The following is a 16827-nucleotide window of genomic DNA, read 5'->3' as shown; positions in this document are numbered from 1 at the left end:
TTCCATTCAATTTGTAGTGCTGCTATATATGTGTAATGCTTTTATTTTGCTACATACATTTTGTAGCTCAGAAGGGCCACACTAACAATGTTGTATGGATGAACTTGTTGTTTTGATGGCAAAATGAACAAAAACTGAATGGATAACAACATTAGACAGTACTTACAGTTAAAACGAAATTAAGAGTTTGCTTCTAGCTAATCAAAATTTCCTGTTACTATTGCATGAAATTTGGGGTATCCAGAAGTCCTGGATATTGTGTTTTTGTGGCTGAATGTTGCTCTAACCTTATTCCTGGAGTTAGTATGCGTGTTTTTATCCTAATTTCATCTGTTATCACTTTGTTCTAACACTTGTATATTCCTGTCAGCTTCTGAATTGTCTATTTCAGCTATGAAAATTATGCTGAATTGCCTCATATTCACTGAGTAGAAAAAATTTACCATCATGTTGCAAATTTCTGTGGGAGATCATAGACTTCTAAGGTTAAGGCTTTCCTCCACATTGATCTTGTTGTAAGTTGGCAGTTCCATAGGAATGGTCTAATAGTAAGATTTCACTCTTTAAAATGTTGCAGAAGTCAGGCTACAAAAATAAATGATACAAGTTTTTAAAAATGTATCTGTTACAGGAGTTTGCCAACATCTACATTCTCTTTGTTATCTCTAGCATATTAAATCCTACTTACTTGCATAGGTGCCTAGGCCAGAAACTGGCCCCTTATTCCTCTCTGTAAGGTTTCTTAATGTCTTGTAGCTTCCAGGGTTGGACAAGTTTTCTAAAATTGACTTGTCCTATCGGGCAAGTACTTAAAAGATTTACTTGCCCGAACCAACTTTTCACTTGCCCGAAATCTAAATGACATTTTTCTATGTACATTCATGGCCTTCAATGGAATTTTTGTTATTGGCTCTATTTTCTGTGTTAACCAATGCTTGATGCCATGACTTTGAAAAGTAGCAAGTACATCAAAATCTCACTCAATGGAGAAAAGCTAACTTGTCCGATCGGGCAAGTGGGGAAGGACATGCACTTGCCCGATTGGCATTTTCACTTGTCCGGGACTATAGGGCTAGTGGACTTGTTTATCCCTGGCTTCTGTTGCCTTTAAAGTTAGCCCATTGCATTTTATAATCTGGCCCAAATCTAACAAGAAGTAACTTCCTTTAAAGCTAACAAGAAGTAATTTTTTTCAGCTTGCAAAGAGAGGCCTAGTGTCGGTGGATCATGCTGAGATGTACTTGAACCTGAGCAACAAGGCGCGGCGGTACGTTCACGGCTACTTCCACATGAAACACCAGCTGTTCTTCACCTATACACACCTGGTCTGCAGGACAGCAGAGCCTTGTGAGTACACATTCAATATTTGTGTGTGGATGGTGTTCAGCACCAAGGACAGGTCTGTATGTTTGTGTGTGGAGGGTGTTCAGCACCAAGCACAGGTCTGTATGTTTGTGTGTGGATGGTGTCCAGTACAGGTCTGTATGTTTGTGTGTGGAGGGTGTTCAGCACCAAGGACAGGTCTGTATGTTTGTGTGTGGATGGTGTCCAGTACAGGTCTGTATGTTTGTGTGGATGGTGTTCAGCATCGGTCTGTATGTTTGTGTGTGGAAGGTGTTCATCAGCAAGGACAGGTCTGTATGTTTGTGTGTGGAAGGTGTTCATCGGCAAGGACAGGTCTGTATGTTTGTGTGTGGAAGGTGTTCATCACCAAGGACAGGTCTGTATGTTTGTGTGTGGAAGGTGTTCAGCACCAAGGACAGGTCTGTGTGTATGTTTGTGTGTGGAAGGTGTTCATCAGCAAGGACAGGTCTGTATGTTTGTGTGTGGAAGGTGTTCAGCACCAAGGACAGGTCTGTATGTTTGTGTGTGGATGGTGTCCAGTACCAGTCTGTATGTTTGTGTGGATGGTGTTCAGCATCGGTCTGTATGTTTGTGTGTGGAGGGTGTTCAGCACCAAGGACAGGTCTGTATGTTTGCGTGTGGAAGGTGTTCAGCACCAAGGACAGGTGTGTATATTTGTGTGTGTATGGTGATCAGCACGAAGGATAGGTCTCTGTGTCTGTGTGTGTGGATGGTGTTCTGCACCAGGGATAGGTCTGTATGTTTGTGGCTGTTGTTCAGAACCAATGACAAGTATGTATATTCGTGTGAATGGTGTTTAGCACCAAGGACAGGTCTGTATGTTTGTGTGTGGAAGGTGTTCAGCACCAAGGACAGGTCTGTATATTTGTGTGTGTATGGTGATCAGCATGAAGGATAGGTCTCTGTGTCTGTGTGTGTGGATGGTGTCCTGCACCAGGGATAGGTCTGTATGTTTGTGGATGTTATTCAGAACCAATGACAAGTATGCATATTTGTGTGAATGGTGTTTAGCACCAAGGACAGGGCTGTATAGTTGTGTGTGGATGGTGTTCAGCTTCAAGGACAAATTTGTATGTTTGTGTGTGGATGGAGTTCCACATAGTCATAGTTTTTGTATACAAACAAATGGAATAATCAATAATGGCATTACTAAGATTCCCCTCTCTATCATAAGATCTTGTGTGTGTAAACATTGCCTTTCTTTTTCCAGACTCTACAGATGACAGGACAGACTTAAGTCACCCCATCCATGCAGACAACTGCCACCTCCTGGCCGATGGGTCCTGTCCCAAAAAGCTGCCTGCTTTTACATGGAGAGATTGGAGGTACATGTAGATGATGAAAGTCATCCTTATTCACATAAAAAACTCTTCAACAGCTAAAAATGTTTAAGATTATCAATGTTCTATCCAGTGTGTGTTTAAAATAATATTATCACAAGGTTATGTCTTATCCATCTTATGGTTGCTGTTATGCTGGTTGTAGTGCAAAGTTTATGTACTTAACCACAGTGACTTATTCCTATCATAAAAAAACACAAATCAAAATCTTGATGGAATTTGTAGATTATTAATGTTCTTTCTAATGTGTGTTTAAAAGAGTAGTATTACATGGTTATGAATGATATGTGATCATAGTATAACGTTTATGCACTTGCCCAGCTTGTAATGATGGCTTCTGTTTATTTTCAGTGCAATTCTTTATCTAAATGAAGGGTTCAAGGGAGGAGAGTTCATCTTTACACATGCTAATGAAACTGTACAGGTGAGAGCTTTACTGTCACATTGACTAGTGTGATACTTTTAAGGACAAACATATGGACCTTTATTGGGTAGTAAACTATAAGGTTTATGGTTAAACCTTATGCTTTCAAAAATGGACTAGCAACAAATGATAAATGCAAAGCAAATTGCAACAGCCCTATATTTTGCTCAAAAATAATTTGATATTGTTTCAGCCTTTGTATTAATTTAGTTAGTACATTTTAGGAGATAACCCTTACTGTGTACAAATATACAAAAAAGAATATTTAGACATAAGAATCAGTTAGTATAAAATGAATGTTAAAATCAACATGTTGATCTATTCATACAATGTATGAGGTAAATGCACTTGTATGTAAAAGACCTTGCAAAATTTGCCTGTAAAGATTAAATTTTGTAAAGAAAACATTTTCAATACAAAAGACTCAATCTGGTGTCTTTAAATGCATATCATAGTACTGTAAGATTATTATTGATCATAATTATGACCAACTTTCATCTTCTCCCAACCCAGTCCAGCGTAAAGCCCAAGTGTGGTAGGCTAGTGGGGTTCTCCGCTGGTGAGGAGAATCTACATGGCGTTAGGGCAGTACTGAAGGGCAGAAGATGCGCCCTTGCCATGTGGTACACACTAGATGAACGTTACAACGAAGTCGAACACTACCAGGCCAGAAAACTTCTTCAGAACCTCAAGAAACACAGGACAAAGACAAGCAAGGGAAAACCAAAGGAGGAGTTATAGCCACTGGTAGTTCAGGAAAATATATTTGATGTGGACATCCTACATTCCAATATGTATTATTGATGTGTCGTAAATATGTATATGTTGACCTATAATGAACATATATTGGCTGTATTTTGTGGCCTTTTTTTTACCATGTCACTTTTTCTATGAAAAATTTAGCTGAATTGAAATTAATGGCAGTTTGCCATATTTGTACATTCAGTCCTTCAATCATGTTTTCTAAAATCCTTTTTTTTTCGCTCTTTTTTTTTATTATTGCAAGAATCATGTATTTTGAAACGGCAAGAGATGTTGAATCATGCGTTTGGTCATCAATCAGTGATAACCATAATCATTTTGAAACCAATTATATACATGGCAGCAGATCAGAATGTACTAAATAACACGCCAATCTTTCTCCACATCGGTTCCTTATTTTTAGGTCTAAGTCAATGTAAAACGCTAAGGAAATGTATGTCAATACTGGGAACATACTTCTTAATCCGTATCATTGAGTCTTTTTTAAAGACATTGTTGGAGCTTAAAATACTAAATAGATTTTTAAAATATTTGAATGGCTAGATTGTTAGAATAATGCTACTAAAATCTAGATTCAGGTACATACAAATGCAGTATGGATTGTCTTGATTTTTTATACTTCAATGAAACATATTTAGTAAACAAAGAAACTTACCTTTGGAAGATGTACTTTGCCTTCTGGTTTTCCACTATAAGCTTTGCAAAACTAGGCTTATACATATATTTCAATAGGGAATTTGTTTGTAAATAGTACAAAGCATATATTGTATTATAAAGTCATCCCTGTATATGGTGATTTTATCTATATTTATTTGTATGTAAGAAGTGACAGTTGTTCCTATGTGTTGCATTTGTATATGAAGCACTTTCCAAAGGATTTTAAAAGAAATGTTCCCTTTATACATCTTCACATATTTTAATTCTAGATCACAACAAGATGGCCACAAATTGACCTCAGAAGCAGGTTCTACACATGTTATATAAATGTACTATTTCTCCAGTCAGTAAAGTGTTTGTTAACATTAATTTTGTCTCTTCGGTCTTCATTTTGAGTATTACAATAATTAAAGATAGTGTTTTCAGTTCATTCAGTTCATGAAAAAAATTTTGCCCATTTCGTCCTCTGTAATGGACAAAAATCTATATGTAAAGTCAGTAAAGATATAAAAAAATGTCTTCTTGTGTAATTTTTCACCAAAACAGATGAACAGCTTAGTCTACCAGCAAAATCTACACCTCAAAATGCAGGAAATTGGGTTTCAGAGCGTCTGGATTTCAAAATTTTTCAGGGGAGTATGCCCCCGGATCCCCTTAGGTACGTTATGCCTTCGGCTCGACGTCTCGTTCTTTCGGATTCAAAATCGAGGGGACTGAAAATGATTTCAGGCTGGCTACAACTCTGGACTGGAGTAAGAACTAGGATCCAGGATACTTCAGGCACTGACAGGAATGCTATAATCAACTGACAGAGATAGATCTTATTGACTAAACCATAATCCCTATCATACACTCTGCTGGTACATTTAGTCAATACAATGCACAGAAAGAACCAAACCACGGCAGACAGATTTATACACTAAAGTGGAATACAATATCAAAGAATGGGTAAGGGTGAGGGTTTATGTATACATTAGTCATAACTCATACAGAAAATCGAAGTAAAACCTTGTACATGTATATGTATAGAATATGTGACTGATATCAAACCTTGGGACAAATTTCAAGAACTGTTCCATTATAGAAGCTCAGGTTCCATGCAGGCAGAAACCATTTATTACAAATTTTAAATATTCTTTTTCACAATACAAAACATTACTCTGGACATGTTTTTGAATAGTAAGATGTTTCATATACAGACTATAAATGTAGCTTCAATTTTTTGTCCACAACTTCTTTCTCATGTATTCTAATTCTATTCCCAATATGGTGATTGGCAAAGAGATATTTTAGACAACCTGAATGTATAAATCCATGAAAGGGAATTAGGTATAACTTATCGTCAAGAGTCCCTTTTGGATGGCTGTGATTTTATGTCTTATGGTCTCAACAGTCATGCATGGAAATCCCACTAAGGCCGCACCAATTTTGTTGTTTCTCAGATTTTTTCAGAAAAAAATTGGTCGAAAAAAATTCAAAAAGTTGGGGGTCGGAGAGATTGGATAGGAAAACTTAAACTTTCAACATTTAGGGGGTCCCTGGTTGAAAAGTCCAAAGTTTGAAGAAAAATGATAAACGTACCATCCAAAATAGGCACGTACAGCTACTGGAATTTGAGGCCCATAGTTAATTTGAGAAAGGAGAGGCAGTGAAATTTTGTCAACACAATGTGTGGCCATCAATTTGAATTTTTTTTTTTAAATCGGAAAAAATAGGGTCGGGAAATCCGAGAAACAAGAAATAAGATTGGTGTGGCCTAAAGGTCTTGGATAAAACCCAGCTGTCCAGAAGATAAATATCCCATATTAGCTGGCAATTCTGTACCGGGTGAAATACATGCACAAGTTCTAACTCAAAGTTTGGTTCACAGATGATATCTGCATGCATATATTGATCTTGGGTCCAGTCCAATGTAGGTCCTCTAAGCTTGCTTTTTAAAGGATTGGCAATGATACATATAGACCCACTATTGTATAGAGCCTCTGGTTGTCAGAAGGGAGGGGCATAGTGGATCGACCATACATAATGGTAAAGACTGATTGAATGACACATGGGACTGTGAGGATCTGCTTTTATGTCAGCCATGAACGACAGGTCATACTGGAAAATTTTCGTCTAATGTACCTCAACAGTGTATTAAATACCGGATGCATGATGATCATTTACAAACCTTGGTAGTTCCTGTATCTACATACAATCTATTTCATGTACTAACTCCTACCAAGGAGCTTTTATATCAGATATAAAAGCTTGCTCCTACATCCTACCTCAGGCATTCCTTGAACTTCTAATTCTAAAGACCCAACAAAACCTTTTTATAATTGCTGGGGGCAGTCTTATCTATAGGCTTTTTTCTTATCAAATGTAAGGCTTACCTGTAGTTATTGCAGCCTCTGGCATGTCGATAAAGTTTTCAGCATGGTATGAATCAATGATTATATGGGGATTTGCTGCACTTTGTATGTAATACATGCACTTTCACCAAGGTTATGTTTTCTGTGTCATTTGTAGGTGTGTTTGTGGGCAGGTGTGTTCCTTCATTTGCTTGTTGACAGCATAACTTGAGAAGTTGTGAATGGATCTGTACATGATGTTTGGCATATATATGTGGGTAGGTGTGGTCAAAACAAAGGACAAGTTCCATTATCGACCTTCTAGCAGCTGTCTGTGGAACTGAAGCAGAAGGTCCAGTTTAATTTTCATACCTCAATTCTGAGCGTGCTATGGCCACAATGTTTGTTTGTTTTTGTCCAGGTACAGCTCTTGTATAAAACAGTTAGGAATGCAGGTTGATGGAAAATGCTTGGCTATTACTGGTAACATGTCTCCAGGGTGTTTACATAGTTTGATTCCCTCTGAGTTTAGGAAGTCCCTAACATCTATTCAAGGACGTTACATCAACGTCCTTGATCTATTAAAGGAAGTGAGGTCACAATATTTCCTTTTCCTCAACATTAAGTTTGGTCTACCAAGAAAAATTACTTTCTGTCCCCCGGAAATGAGCATTACTTCAGAAATCCTCGTCGGAAATTTCTTGCTTTTTGCAATTGTATATTGCAGTGAGTCAAAGAAAATCAACTATTGGCACATAAAGGACAAGACCACATTTCTTTTTGAACTTTTTATTATGTCTTCAGTTGAAGAAGAGCCTTGTATCACAAGGAATAACTTGTTACTAGCATTAATACATAATGTGAATACAGGCTGTCAATACCTCAAACATTACTTGTTCACACATGATAGACAATAAAAATTATTGTCAATGAGCATCAATTTTCTTATTTTGAGAAAAACATCAGAGCATCATCTTTAAACGTAGTAATTTCACAAGCAAGAAGATGCTTTAACATAATTTAGGTACAATGGCACTGGACCATTTTAAAGAATACTAACAGTAACAGTCATCTAGTATCAAGCATGATCTAGTTACACGTTGAGACAAAAGGAAGAGTTAAGAGGTACAAATTTTTAGGGGAAGGGTAGTGTCCAGAAATTGTCTTCACGTGATGAGGAAAGTCCTAAGGAAGAGAGATGGTCCGAGTCATGCTGCTATCACTACTTGGGGTGTCTGATTACTTCTCTCCTTTCTCAATTTTCTGTAAGTGCAAAGTAACAATTAATTAATTAGACCTTTAGAGTGCATGAACGAGTAAGGTTAGGTACTTTCTAATATAGGAAAATTGGTACATAATATGTACAAGCTATTGCAAGATTTTTACGTTATGCCATCAATTTATGAGGTTACACAAAGAGACTGCAACCAATATACACATACTGTGACTGTAATGCCCCCTAGTGATTAGCTGATGTATTACAGAATTTCAAGAAGAGAATGCTGCTTACATGCATACAGTGAGATGGTATGACTTCTGCCTACCCATACTCATACTTAACAGGGTTCTCCCCAGAATTTTTTAGTATAGTGGAGGGGCTGGCAAAAATAACCCGCACCAACGCACTGCACTTTCATGAAAATGGGTTCATTTTGCAATGACAGAGGGTGTCAAATACTACAAGTATAATATACTGTTGTTATTCCTTTGTTGTGAAGTGGCAAAACTACTATTGTTTTGATCATTGCTCATTCACAAGTTTTTGCAGACAATGCTGACTGGAAAAGTGATGCCACTTGGTACAAAAATCTGTGAATTGTCATTAATCTTAGCAAAACTAACAAAGAAAATAGGGAAGAAACACACTAAATTTGAAAAATAGTATAGTGGAGCTGGCTGAGAGTATAGTGGAGGGCCTCCCTTATTCCACTCTCTGGGGTACACATGAATTTTGTGATGGAAACACATACCAAAAATTTGAACAATAGACAAGTGTTCTGTGTTCTCCTGAATTGGCTGTCATTTGAGTGCGTAAATGGAAATATTAGAATACTACAAAATAGCTTATGCTCTAGATAAATGTACTACAGTACATATGGCATATGAAGGCAATGAAAGCAGAACATGTAAAGGTTTGACATACTTTGACGAATGTTCCATGTAGAAGGTTTGGGTTCCTGAAGTCATGTTGACAGTTGGAATACCCCATCCCCAGTCCTACTCCTGTGCCGAAAGCTACCGGCCACGGCCGTCCTACAGTAAAAACAGGATAGGACATTCTCTAAGAAAACTAAGAGGTAACACTAGTTCACCTTTCTTCATGGGGTGACCTATATCTGTTGTTTTCAAAAATAGGGTATCTTTAGGATATCAAGTCAAAGAATGGCAGTTCCAAATATTTTCAAAGCATAGCAGCTTAAAACCATCATCCATCGACTTGATATCCCTAGATACGCTGTGTTTTTTTACACAACGGATATAGGTTACCCCACGAATAAAGGTATACTAGCATTACATGTTGTATACATTTGTAATTGATTAACATTGAAATGGTATATGTAAGAATTAGGGTAATAATACTAATACATGTATAGGTATGATGTGTTGACATCACATTCACAAAATTATCGAGTATGGACTTATCTATTCATTGGTTGCAGTTACTGTAATTTAGTGTAAATGCAGAAATTTTCGCGGTGGTTTAATGTTCACCGTTTTCGCGGTGGCCACTTCACCGCAAACTTAAAACCACCGCGAACATTTTTCCATGGCAGTAAGAGACTACAGTACATGGCGCTGCCGTGAACTTAAAACCATGGCGTTTTTCCCGCTAGCGCGAAATTAAGTCCCCCCAAACTTAAATTACAGTAGTGCATGATGGTTACAACCATTATGCATTAAGTTTGTATTCCAGTTTTGAGCTTATGCATCAGGAGATTATTTCAACCCTGCATGAACTACAGAAGAGCATTTATACATATCAATTTATGTTACATTATGTATACTGTAAATGCAGAAATGTTCGCGGTGGATTAATGTTCACGGTTTTCGCGGTGACCACTTCACCGCGAAATTAAAACCACCGCGAACATTTTTCTATCATGGTATTAGACTACAGTCTATGGTGTTACCGCGAACTTAAATCCACCGCGAAAAGTCCTTTTTCCCGCTACCGCGAAATTAAATCCCCGCGAACTTAAATGTATTTACAGTAACTATGTAATATTCTAGCAGATTTAACGTTTGTAGCTTTTGTACTCACGTTTGAAGAGAAAGACAGAGAACACCACACCTACAGCCAAACCACCGCCTGTGACGGAAAATAGACAAATAATCGCAAAACTACTAACCTAAATTATTTACCTACCGGTAACGTTATATAAAATGGTATGATATACACATGTATGCATGTATGATCAGGATAGCGATATTCAAAGTCCCAAAGCACGTTCAGCTATGAAATGTTTAATCTCTTCTATGAATAATTGTCCACTGATTTCTTACTCAGGCATGTCTATATTTAAAATGGATGTCAAATACACATGTTTCATACGGTCCCTTTGTTCAAGATGCCCTTGGACTGGAAAAAAATCACAGCGCCCCCCTCCCCACTCTTTGAACCCGAAACTTAAGGGGCAAGCACAACGCATTCAGAGCCTTTGGAAAGCCTGTCGTGCCCTTGAACTTCTTGACTTTGTTTCCAAGTTGTACCTACCCATTTTGACGATTGTATCGGCCAGACAGCGGTCCCATTTCTTCCCTAGCTCGTCCTCACTCCGAATTTCGGCAGCCATGATGATGATGATGGTGAATCATAGAGCTAAGCCGAGACCCTTGAAGTTTCACCAAGATAAGATAGGTGGCGCTCTTGCACTACACAGTCAAAACAGGTGCACAACAAAGTCAGACGCCGTTTGACATGTTTGAGGCAGTATGTCTATCTACAACTTAAGAGTCTGTAGATTGAAAATATAAGCAAAATGGGGAGGGGACCATTATGGTATTGAAAGAAACAATAAGATGGATTAGAACGAATTCATCATCATCATCCACTGTGTTCTGCCTCTACAGTCTTTGAAGAGCCCTAACGTTATAGCTGCATCCAGTCTTTCGTCATCTTTTCCCACTGTGTTTTACACACTGCAAGCTTCCTTAGCTGTTGGAGTTTCTTCGTTGTTGTTGGAAAGGACGAATCAAAGGAATCGATATGATGATGATATGACGAGATAGAGAGTCGTATGTAACGTTACACGGAACAACAGGCATGACAGGTCGACAATCCAACATGGAGAAACCTAAACTATGGTGTCTTTTGTGAAATGAAGGAACGGAACGAATACATAACGTTACAAATATTACCGTGCAAGTGAGAATATCACGTATTCCTTGTTGTTGAAAGGCTGTAGGTAATATATTACGTCAAGTGGGACTTCTCTAGCTTTGGAGTTGGGTTATTCTGTGACATACCCTGATTTGCACAAAACAAGACAGTGATAGTTTAAGCTATCGGTCTACCAAGTTGTGTAAATGTTTTCCTGGCTAAACTAAAGAGCGAGTCTTTCGTGTTGTTATTGATTTAAACCACAGAACCTGCAGGTTGAGTTCGGCAGGGTCACGCTCCCGGCTGTTACACGCCCCCGGGGCGGTAAGGTGGTTCTACCAGCTGTCCCCACTGTTGTGTACGTCGCCATTGTTGCAGGATATCATATCCACAATATGACGATATTTCTGTTGGCGGATGTGGTTATAGGGACTGCGCACATACTTTCGCCAACACGTCGACAAGGCTGCTGCTTCTAGGAAATCGTGTGGGTGCGTCGAGACGGGATTGTTTCACAGGCTTTACAGTTCAAACATGACCCGATGAACGTAATTGGAGCGTGATGGGAAAGTTTGGAGAGCGCTACAAGACCAAATCGGAGTGTTTCAAGCTGGACCGTGAACGGCTTGTTTTCCCTAAAGAAAGGTGAGAACTCTCAGGTGAATCTACAGGACATACAGAAGACCTATCCGCCAGTATGTCTTGTTCTTAGACATTCTGCATGCCTACAACTCTCATATTTCGCAAAAGTCAACAAAGTCTGAACGTGCAGACTCTAGTCTAAACAAAACACAGGTAAGAGTCTTATAAACAGCAAGGAGAAGACTTGGGGAAGGAAAGTAGAAAACTAAAGCACAGCTGAACCAAGACTCTTACCACTGACTTGGGTATATCCTTGAAAAGCGACGTTAAGTTTTGCTCCATGGTGAAGATTCACATATTTGTTGTATAGTTTAAAAGTGAAGGTGACACGTCATGGTTTGCAGGGGATATACTAGCATGTTGCTACGGCATGTTGCCTCTGAATAGCTCAAGGCACTGACTGATCGCCAGTGTTTGCCAAGATTAAGTGGAACATCTCAAAAAGGGGACGAAAGACGGACGCTAAACCTGACCATGCCGGGGTACATGTCTGCCTGGATGCGGGACACTGCGCGGACGTTATTCCGTACGCGCCGACTGGATACCATCCCGGGTAGCGATACTCCCTTTGGGCCCAGCTCACCGGCTGGGGAGGGCGCACCCGTCGGGCCCAGGGCTACCCGGATCCGAAGCCTGGTGCGAGCCGGGCTCGGTGGGGAGTACGGGCTCGGACTGGCCGTGTTGACGGGGTATTTCGCCATACAGGGGGTGGGCGGTCCTGTTCTTCTCCTGTCCCTGGCCGTGGTATGCGTCACAAACCTCTTAACAGGTGGGTAAAGGCATTCTATATCACCTACTACTCTATATGTACTTGTAAATATTATTTGTCTTTTGAGTACACATTCATCTGATCATGATACAATAGATAGATTCTATAATGTCAGCTTAAAAATTGTACACATAAAATTGTCTTAACTCTATAGTTTATATTAAGGGAAAAAGCAATAACAAAAAACGTCCATGCACACCAGAGGCAATGAACAGGATGCTAAAGTTGGAACAATAGATGTGTTTGTGTCTAAAACAGATCAATAAGTGATATGAGCTTAGTTATAAGCCCTAAGTTATTGGAGAGAAAGAGTGAAGTCGCTATATAATAAGAATACACACATTTTATCTAATATGAACAATTCCTTTCTACCTAAATTGCGACAATACTGACATAAAAATACGAGAATACCGATAGGTTATGATACATGATCAGTACATTGTAAAATCTGCATAGAACTTTTTATCTCTAACATCAACAGGTCTGGTTCACACGGAGCTTCGCGCACGCGCACTGCGTGTCCTCCCGGACAGCTCGGAGCTGCCCGACACCTACAGCTGTTGCTACGCAACCATCGGCGAGTTCGTGGCTTACGTCATCGGCTGGACCAGCCTGCTACAGTTAATGACCGGAGGTGCTTGCTGCGCACGCGCGCTCAGTCAGACCATAGACTACCTGTCCAGTCACGTGATGAGCGACGAACTGAGCATGAGCATTGGAGGACTTCCCCACATGTCAAGTTACCCAGACTTTTTAGCTTTCATTTTCGGAGTTTTGGCGTGTCTGGTGTCGTCCCAACTTAAGTCGGATGTACAGAACTTCTTCCTGGACATCCTTCATGTTCTAGCCGGCACTCTGTTGGTGTTTGTCTTCTCCATTGGATTGTTCTTCACCCAAAGTGCAAACTGGAAACACTCGGAAATGACGACAGACGTTATACGTTTGGTGAGTCATTATATTTCAGCCATACATAGTATGGTGAAATATATTGTATTCGTAATGTTTCTTCTTTCTTTCTCCTGTCAAATCTTCAAAGTGATTCATCTCCGCCGTTCCTGGACCGAATGACCTGAAATTTGGCACAGGGGTAGAATGGGCCAATACCTTGATGCTTTTTTCTCAGTTTTTTCATATCTGCCTCTAAAATGATTTTATTGAGATTTTTTGGTCAATTTTAGACCAAAACTGTATATTTTGGCCCCTGTACCCTGGTATTACAACCAAATGAGCTGAAATTTGACAGAGATGTGCCTTGATAATGCCCCCATATAAATTCGATAACACTTTTGGTGTACAGTACAACAAAATGCTTATTTTTGCGATTTTTTGACCAATTTTTGACCAAAAAAGGACACTTTTGGCTCCTGTACCTTGGTATTGCAACCGAATGAGCTGAAATTTGACACAGATGTGCCTTGATAATCCCTTCATATAAATTCAATAACACTTTTGGTGTACAGTGCAACAAAATGCTTATTTTTGCGATTTTTGGCCAATTTTTGACCAAAAAAGGACACTTTTGGCTCCTGTACCCTGGTATTACAATTAAATGACCTGAAATTTGGTATAGATAGGCATTAGCTACTTGGTAACAAGATTCAAGTAAAATTTTTGACATAAACAACTTGAAAATGATTAATTTTGGCACTTTTCTGAGGGGAAATTTGTTTTCTTTTGGCCTCCTGACGTGACCTTCCGTGACCCCGCGCAGAGCCACACCTGTGCGCGTCAGCCGGAGAGTTAATTGAATCAAAGACCTAGCCAATCAGCGAAGAGGAGGCCAAAGGCTAATTAATATTCATAAGCGGGGCCTCATGATCCCGTATATAGCAGTGTTCCCGCCAGCGGGAGCGAAGCCCGCCTAAGGCTCTCGCATTTTAGACTATTCAGAAGGCTTTATATTGTATCAGTTCTTAGGGGCATATCTATGATAATCGCAGCAGTCACTTAACTTCTCTTCAGGAGTTTAGCGTAACACTATTTCAGGTCAAACCGTCAAAGGCAACTAAAAACAAACTTTAATGTTACTGAGTTCAACAGTACTTATAACTTGTTATCCGAAGTTGAAACGCTAGCGATGGTATTTTCGCTGCGCTGTTAGCTCCGTGCGACTGTTGTTGACGGTCTTATAACGGTATATTTTGCACCCCTGTACCCTGGTATGAGTAACATTTGGTATAGATAGGCATAAGATAGTTGGTAAAATGATCCAAGTAAAATTTTTGGCATAAAGTACTGTAAAAGGCTTAATTACAGCACTTTTTTTAGGGGAAATTGGTTTTCTTTCGTTCTCCATGCCATGACCTTTCGGACGTTCACCCCACAGAGCCGACATCTGCACCTGCGTCTAGCCGTCAGGAAGAGTTAATTCAATTAATGGTTCAGCCAATCAGCGAAGAGGAAAGCGAAGGCTAATCAATATTCATAAGCGGGACCACACAATACGTTAACTTGAAGACTCAGGCCGTACAGACTTCTCGCCAGGATTTTTTCAAAGCGTCGGACAGGGGTCCGGGGGCCGCCGAATGTCCCTGGCGGGGTCCAGGGGCAGGGCCACTGTGGGGGGGGACCCAGGTGGGCGAAGCCCCCCCCGGAAGCTCTTGCATTTTAGACTATTGAGAAGGCTTCTTTTATCAGTTTTTTTAGGGCCATATCTACGATAATCGTAGCAGCCACTTACTTCTCTTCAGCAGTTTGACTTTAAAATATTTCGGGTCAAAGCTTCAAAGACAACTAAAACCTCATCAACAACAAACTTTACTTAGCTCAACAGTATACAAAAATATTGTACGGGTTGCCATCCTTAGTTGAAGCGCTTATTTATAGCGCTAGTATCTTCGCTGCGCCGTTAGCCGCCGTGCGACTTTTGTTGACGGTCTGATATCCCTACGTCGCCGCCTCGCTGATATTCCCACGGACATGTTTCAAGAAAAATACCCAGCAAAAAACGCTGTTCTGCGTCAAATTCTATTCTATAAAACATGTGGGACTCAGTGTTACAGTCTAAATATTTTGTAGAAGCACCGCTGTAGGAAAGAAGGTCCAACCAATGTAATACATCACGTAGCATGAAGTTCGCTGTCAACTGGCACACAGCACATGACTGTTTGAAACTCTAAGTCTAATCAACAGCCGTATTTGATTGATAGCCGGCGGTCCTTTGATGAAGTCGGCGAAAGGTGCGTTAGTTAGAAAATCTGCGTTTAGTTTTGATACATAATTATAAGTTAGACAGTGGCGAGAATGATTATTTTCTCATCAATATTTCTCTTCAGAATTATTTGAACTTAATTGTACATCTAAACAATTGGCTTACCTGTGCAATGTGTATATGATTAATGATCAGTGTACTGAAATCATGTGTAACGTATGGCTCCTAGTCAATAGATCAGCATTTTCTCTATAGTGACCACCTGTCTATAGTGGCCACATTTCCTAGTGCTGTTGTTGTTTGACATAAACTTTGAACATTTAAATTGTAAGTAACTTTAAACTGCCAGAGTTTCAGCCCAATAAAACACTCTCAGTGCCAGGGTATGAACAGACTGACCAGACAGACGAAAATAAATCCTCGAACAAGGTTCAATCGTATCTTCCCGGTCTGGCAGGAAGTTGTTAAACTAAAATAAGAATAGGCTCGATGACTGATTGCATACAAAGTAAAACAGTTTAACAGTTTTACAGCTTGAAGAAAACAAACGCCCCTACAGTACCTGCACCTGCTTGATAATTATTAAATCGTATGCCCTACTTGAATAAAAAAAGTTCACTGCAATAATAAATGTACCCACATCACAAGGAGCTTATACTTTTTTAAACATACACCTAGTTATCGTACTGAAAATTGTTAATGACATTACATGAAGTCATTCAACAATTTTCAGTCATGATGAAAATTTTCTGAATGGAAGGTGTGATTATTGTCATTTTCTGAAAAATAGAAGCAAGCTCTGTTTTTACCTGGAATCAATTCACAATACCAGTCCACTTTGGGGGATAATGTACTGTTAAGAGGATGTTCCATTTTTGCGCAGGGGTGATTTGGAACAGTCCAATGTTGCGTGGGAAGGGGTATGGCTGAAATATGCTGTATTTGCTCTTAAGCAAATGTCGGCCTTTCTAGTTCTTTATACAATAATAGTTGTACAGACCTATACGACTTGCTTTCAGTTTTATGGCATGATTTGTATTTTTTATTTATATTTACTATAAAA

At 39.4% G+C, this 16827-nt stretch overlaps 3 protein-coding genes across 3 annotated transcripts in view; 2 read left to right on the top strand and 1 right to left on the bottom strand.

The window, feature by feature from the left end:
* LOC118430516 (prolyl 3-hydroxylase 1-like) overlaps positions 1 to 4529 on the top strand; it is a gene marked incomplete at its 5' end in the record, with an annotated part of 30974 nt that extends 26445 nt beyond the window's left edge. The window contains 4 exon segments of the mRNA XM_035841429.1: positions 1197 to 1347; positions 2576 to 2690; positions 3057 to 3129; positions 3643 to 4529. Coding sequence (XP_035697322.1) covers positions 1197 to 1347; positions 2576 to 2690; positions 3057 to 3129; positions 3643 to 3870 — 567 coding nt within the window.
* A 3135-nt stretch (positions 4530 to 7664) lies between these two features.
* LOC118430720 (MICOS complex subunit Mic10-like) lies at positions 7665 to 10740 on the bottom strand. The gene is made up of 4 exons (XM_035841724.1): positions 10597 to 10740; positions 10144 to 10191; positions 9025 to 9134; positions 7665 to 8144 (listed from the first exon to the last, which is right to left on the bottom strand). Exons 1-4 carry the CDS (start codon positions 10673 to 10675, stop codon positions 8121 to 8123), a joined length of 261 nt encoding a protein of 86 aa, XP_035697617.1. The 5' UTR covers positions 10676 to 10740; the 3' UTR covers positions 7665 to 8120.
* A 910-nt stretch (positions 10741 to 11650) lies between these two features.
* LOC118430719 (cationic amino acid transporter 3-like) overlaps positions 11651 to 16827 on the top strand; it is an 8558-nt gene continuing 3381 nt past the window's right edge. Inside the window, exons 1-2 of the mRNA XM_035841723.1 lie at positions 11651 to 12613; positions 13095 to 13558. Of these exons, the coding sequence (XP_035697616.1) occupies positions 12319 to 12613; positions 13095 to 13558 (759 nt within the window). The 5' untranslated portion in view covers positions 11651 to 12318. The remainder of the gene's footprint in view (positions 12614 to 13094; positions 13559 to 16827) is intronic.

The sequence above is a fragment of the Branchiostoma floridae genome, chromosome 14 (genome assembly GCF_000003815.2).
Source record: "Branchiostoma floridae strain S238N-H82 chromosome 14, Bfl_VNyyK, whole genome shotgun sequence".
Classification (NCBI taxonomy): Eukaryota; Metazoa; Chordata; class Leptocardii; order Amphioxiformes; family Branchiostomatidae; genus Branchiostoma; species Branchiostoma floridae.
The sequence above is the reverse complement of the archived record's forward strand: the minus strand, read 5'-3'. Positions and strand labels throughout refer to the sequence as shown.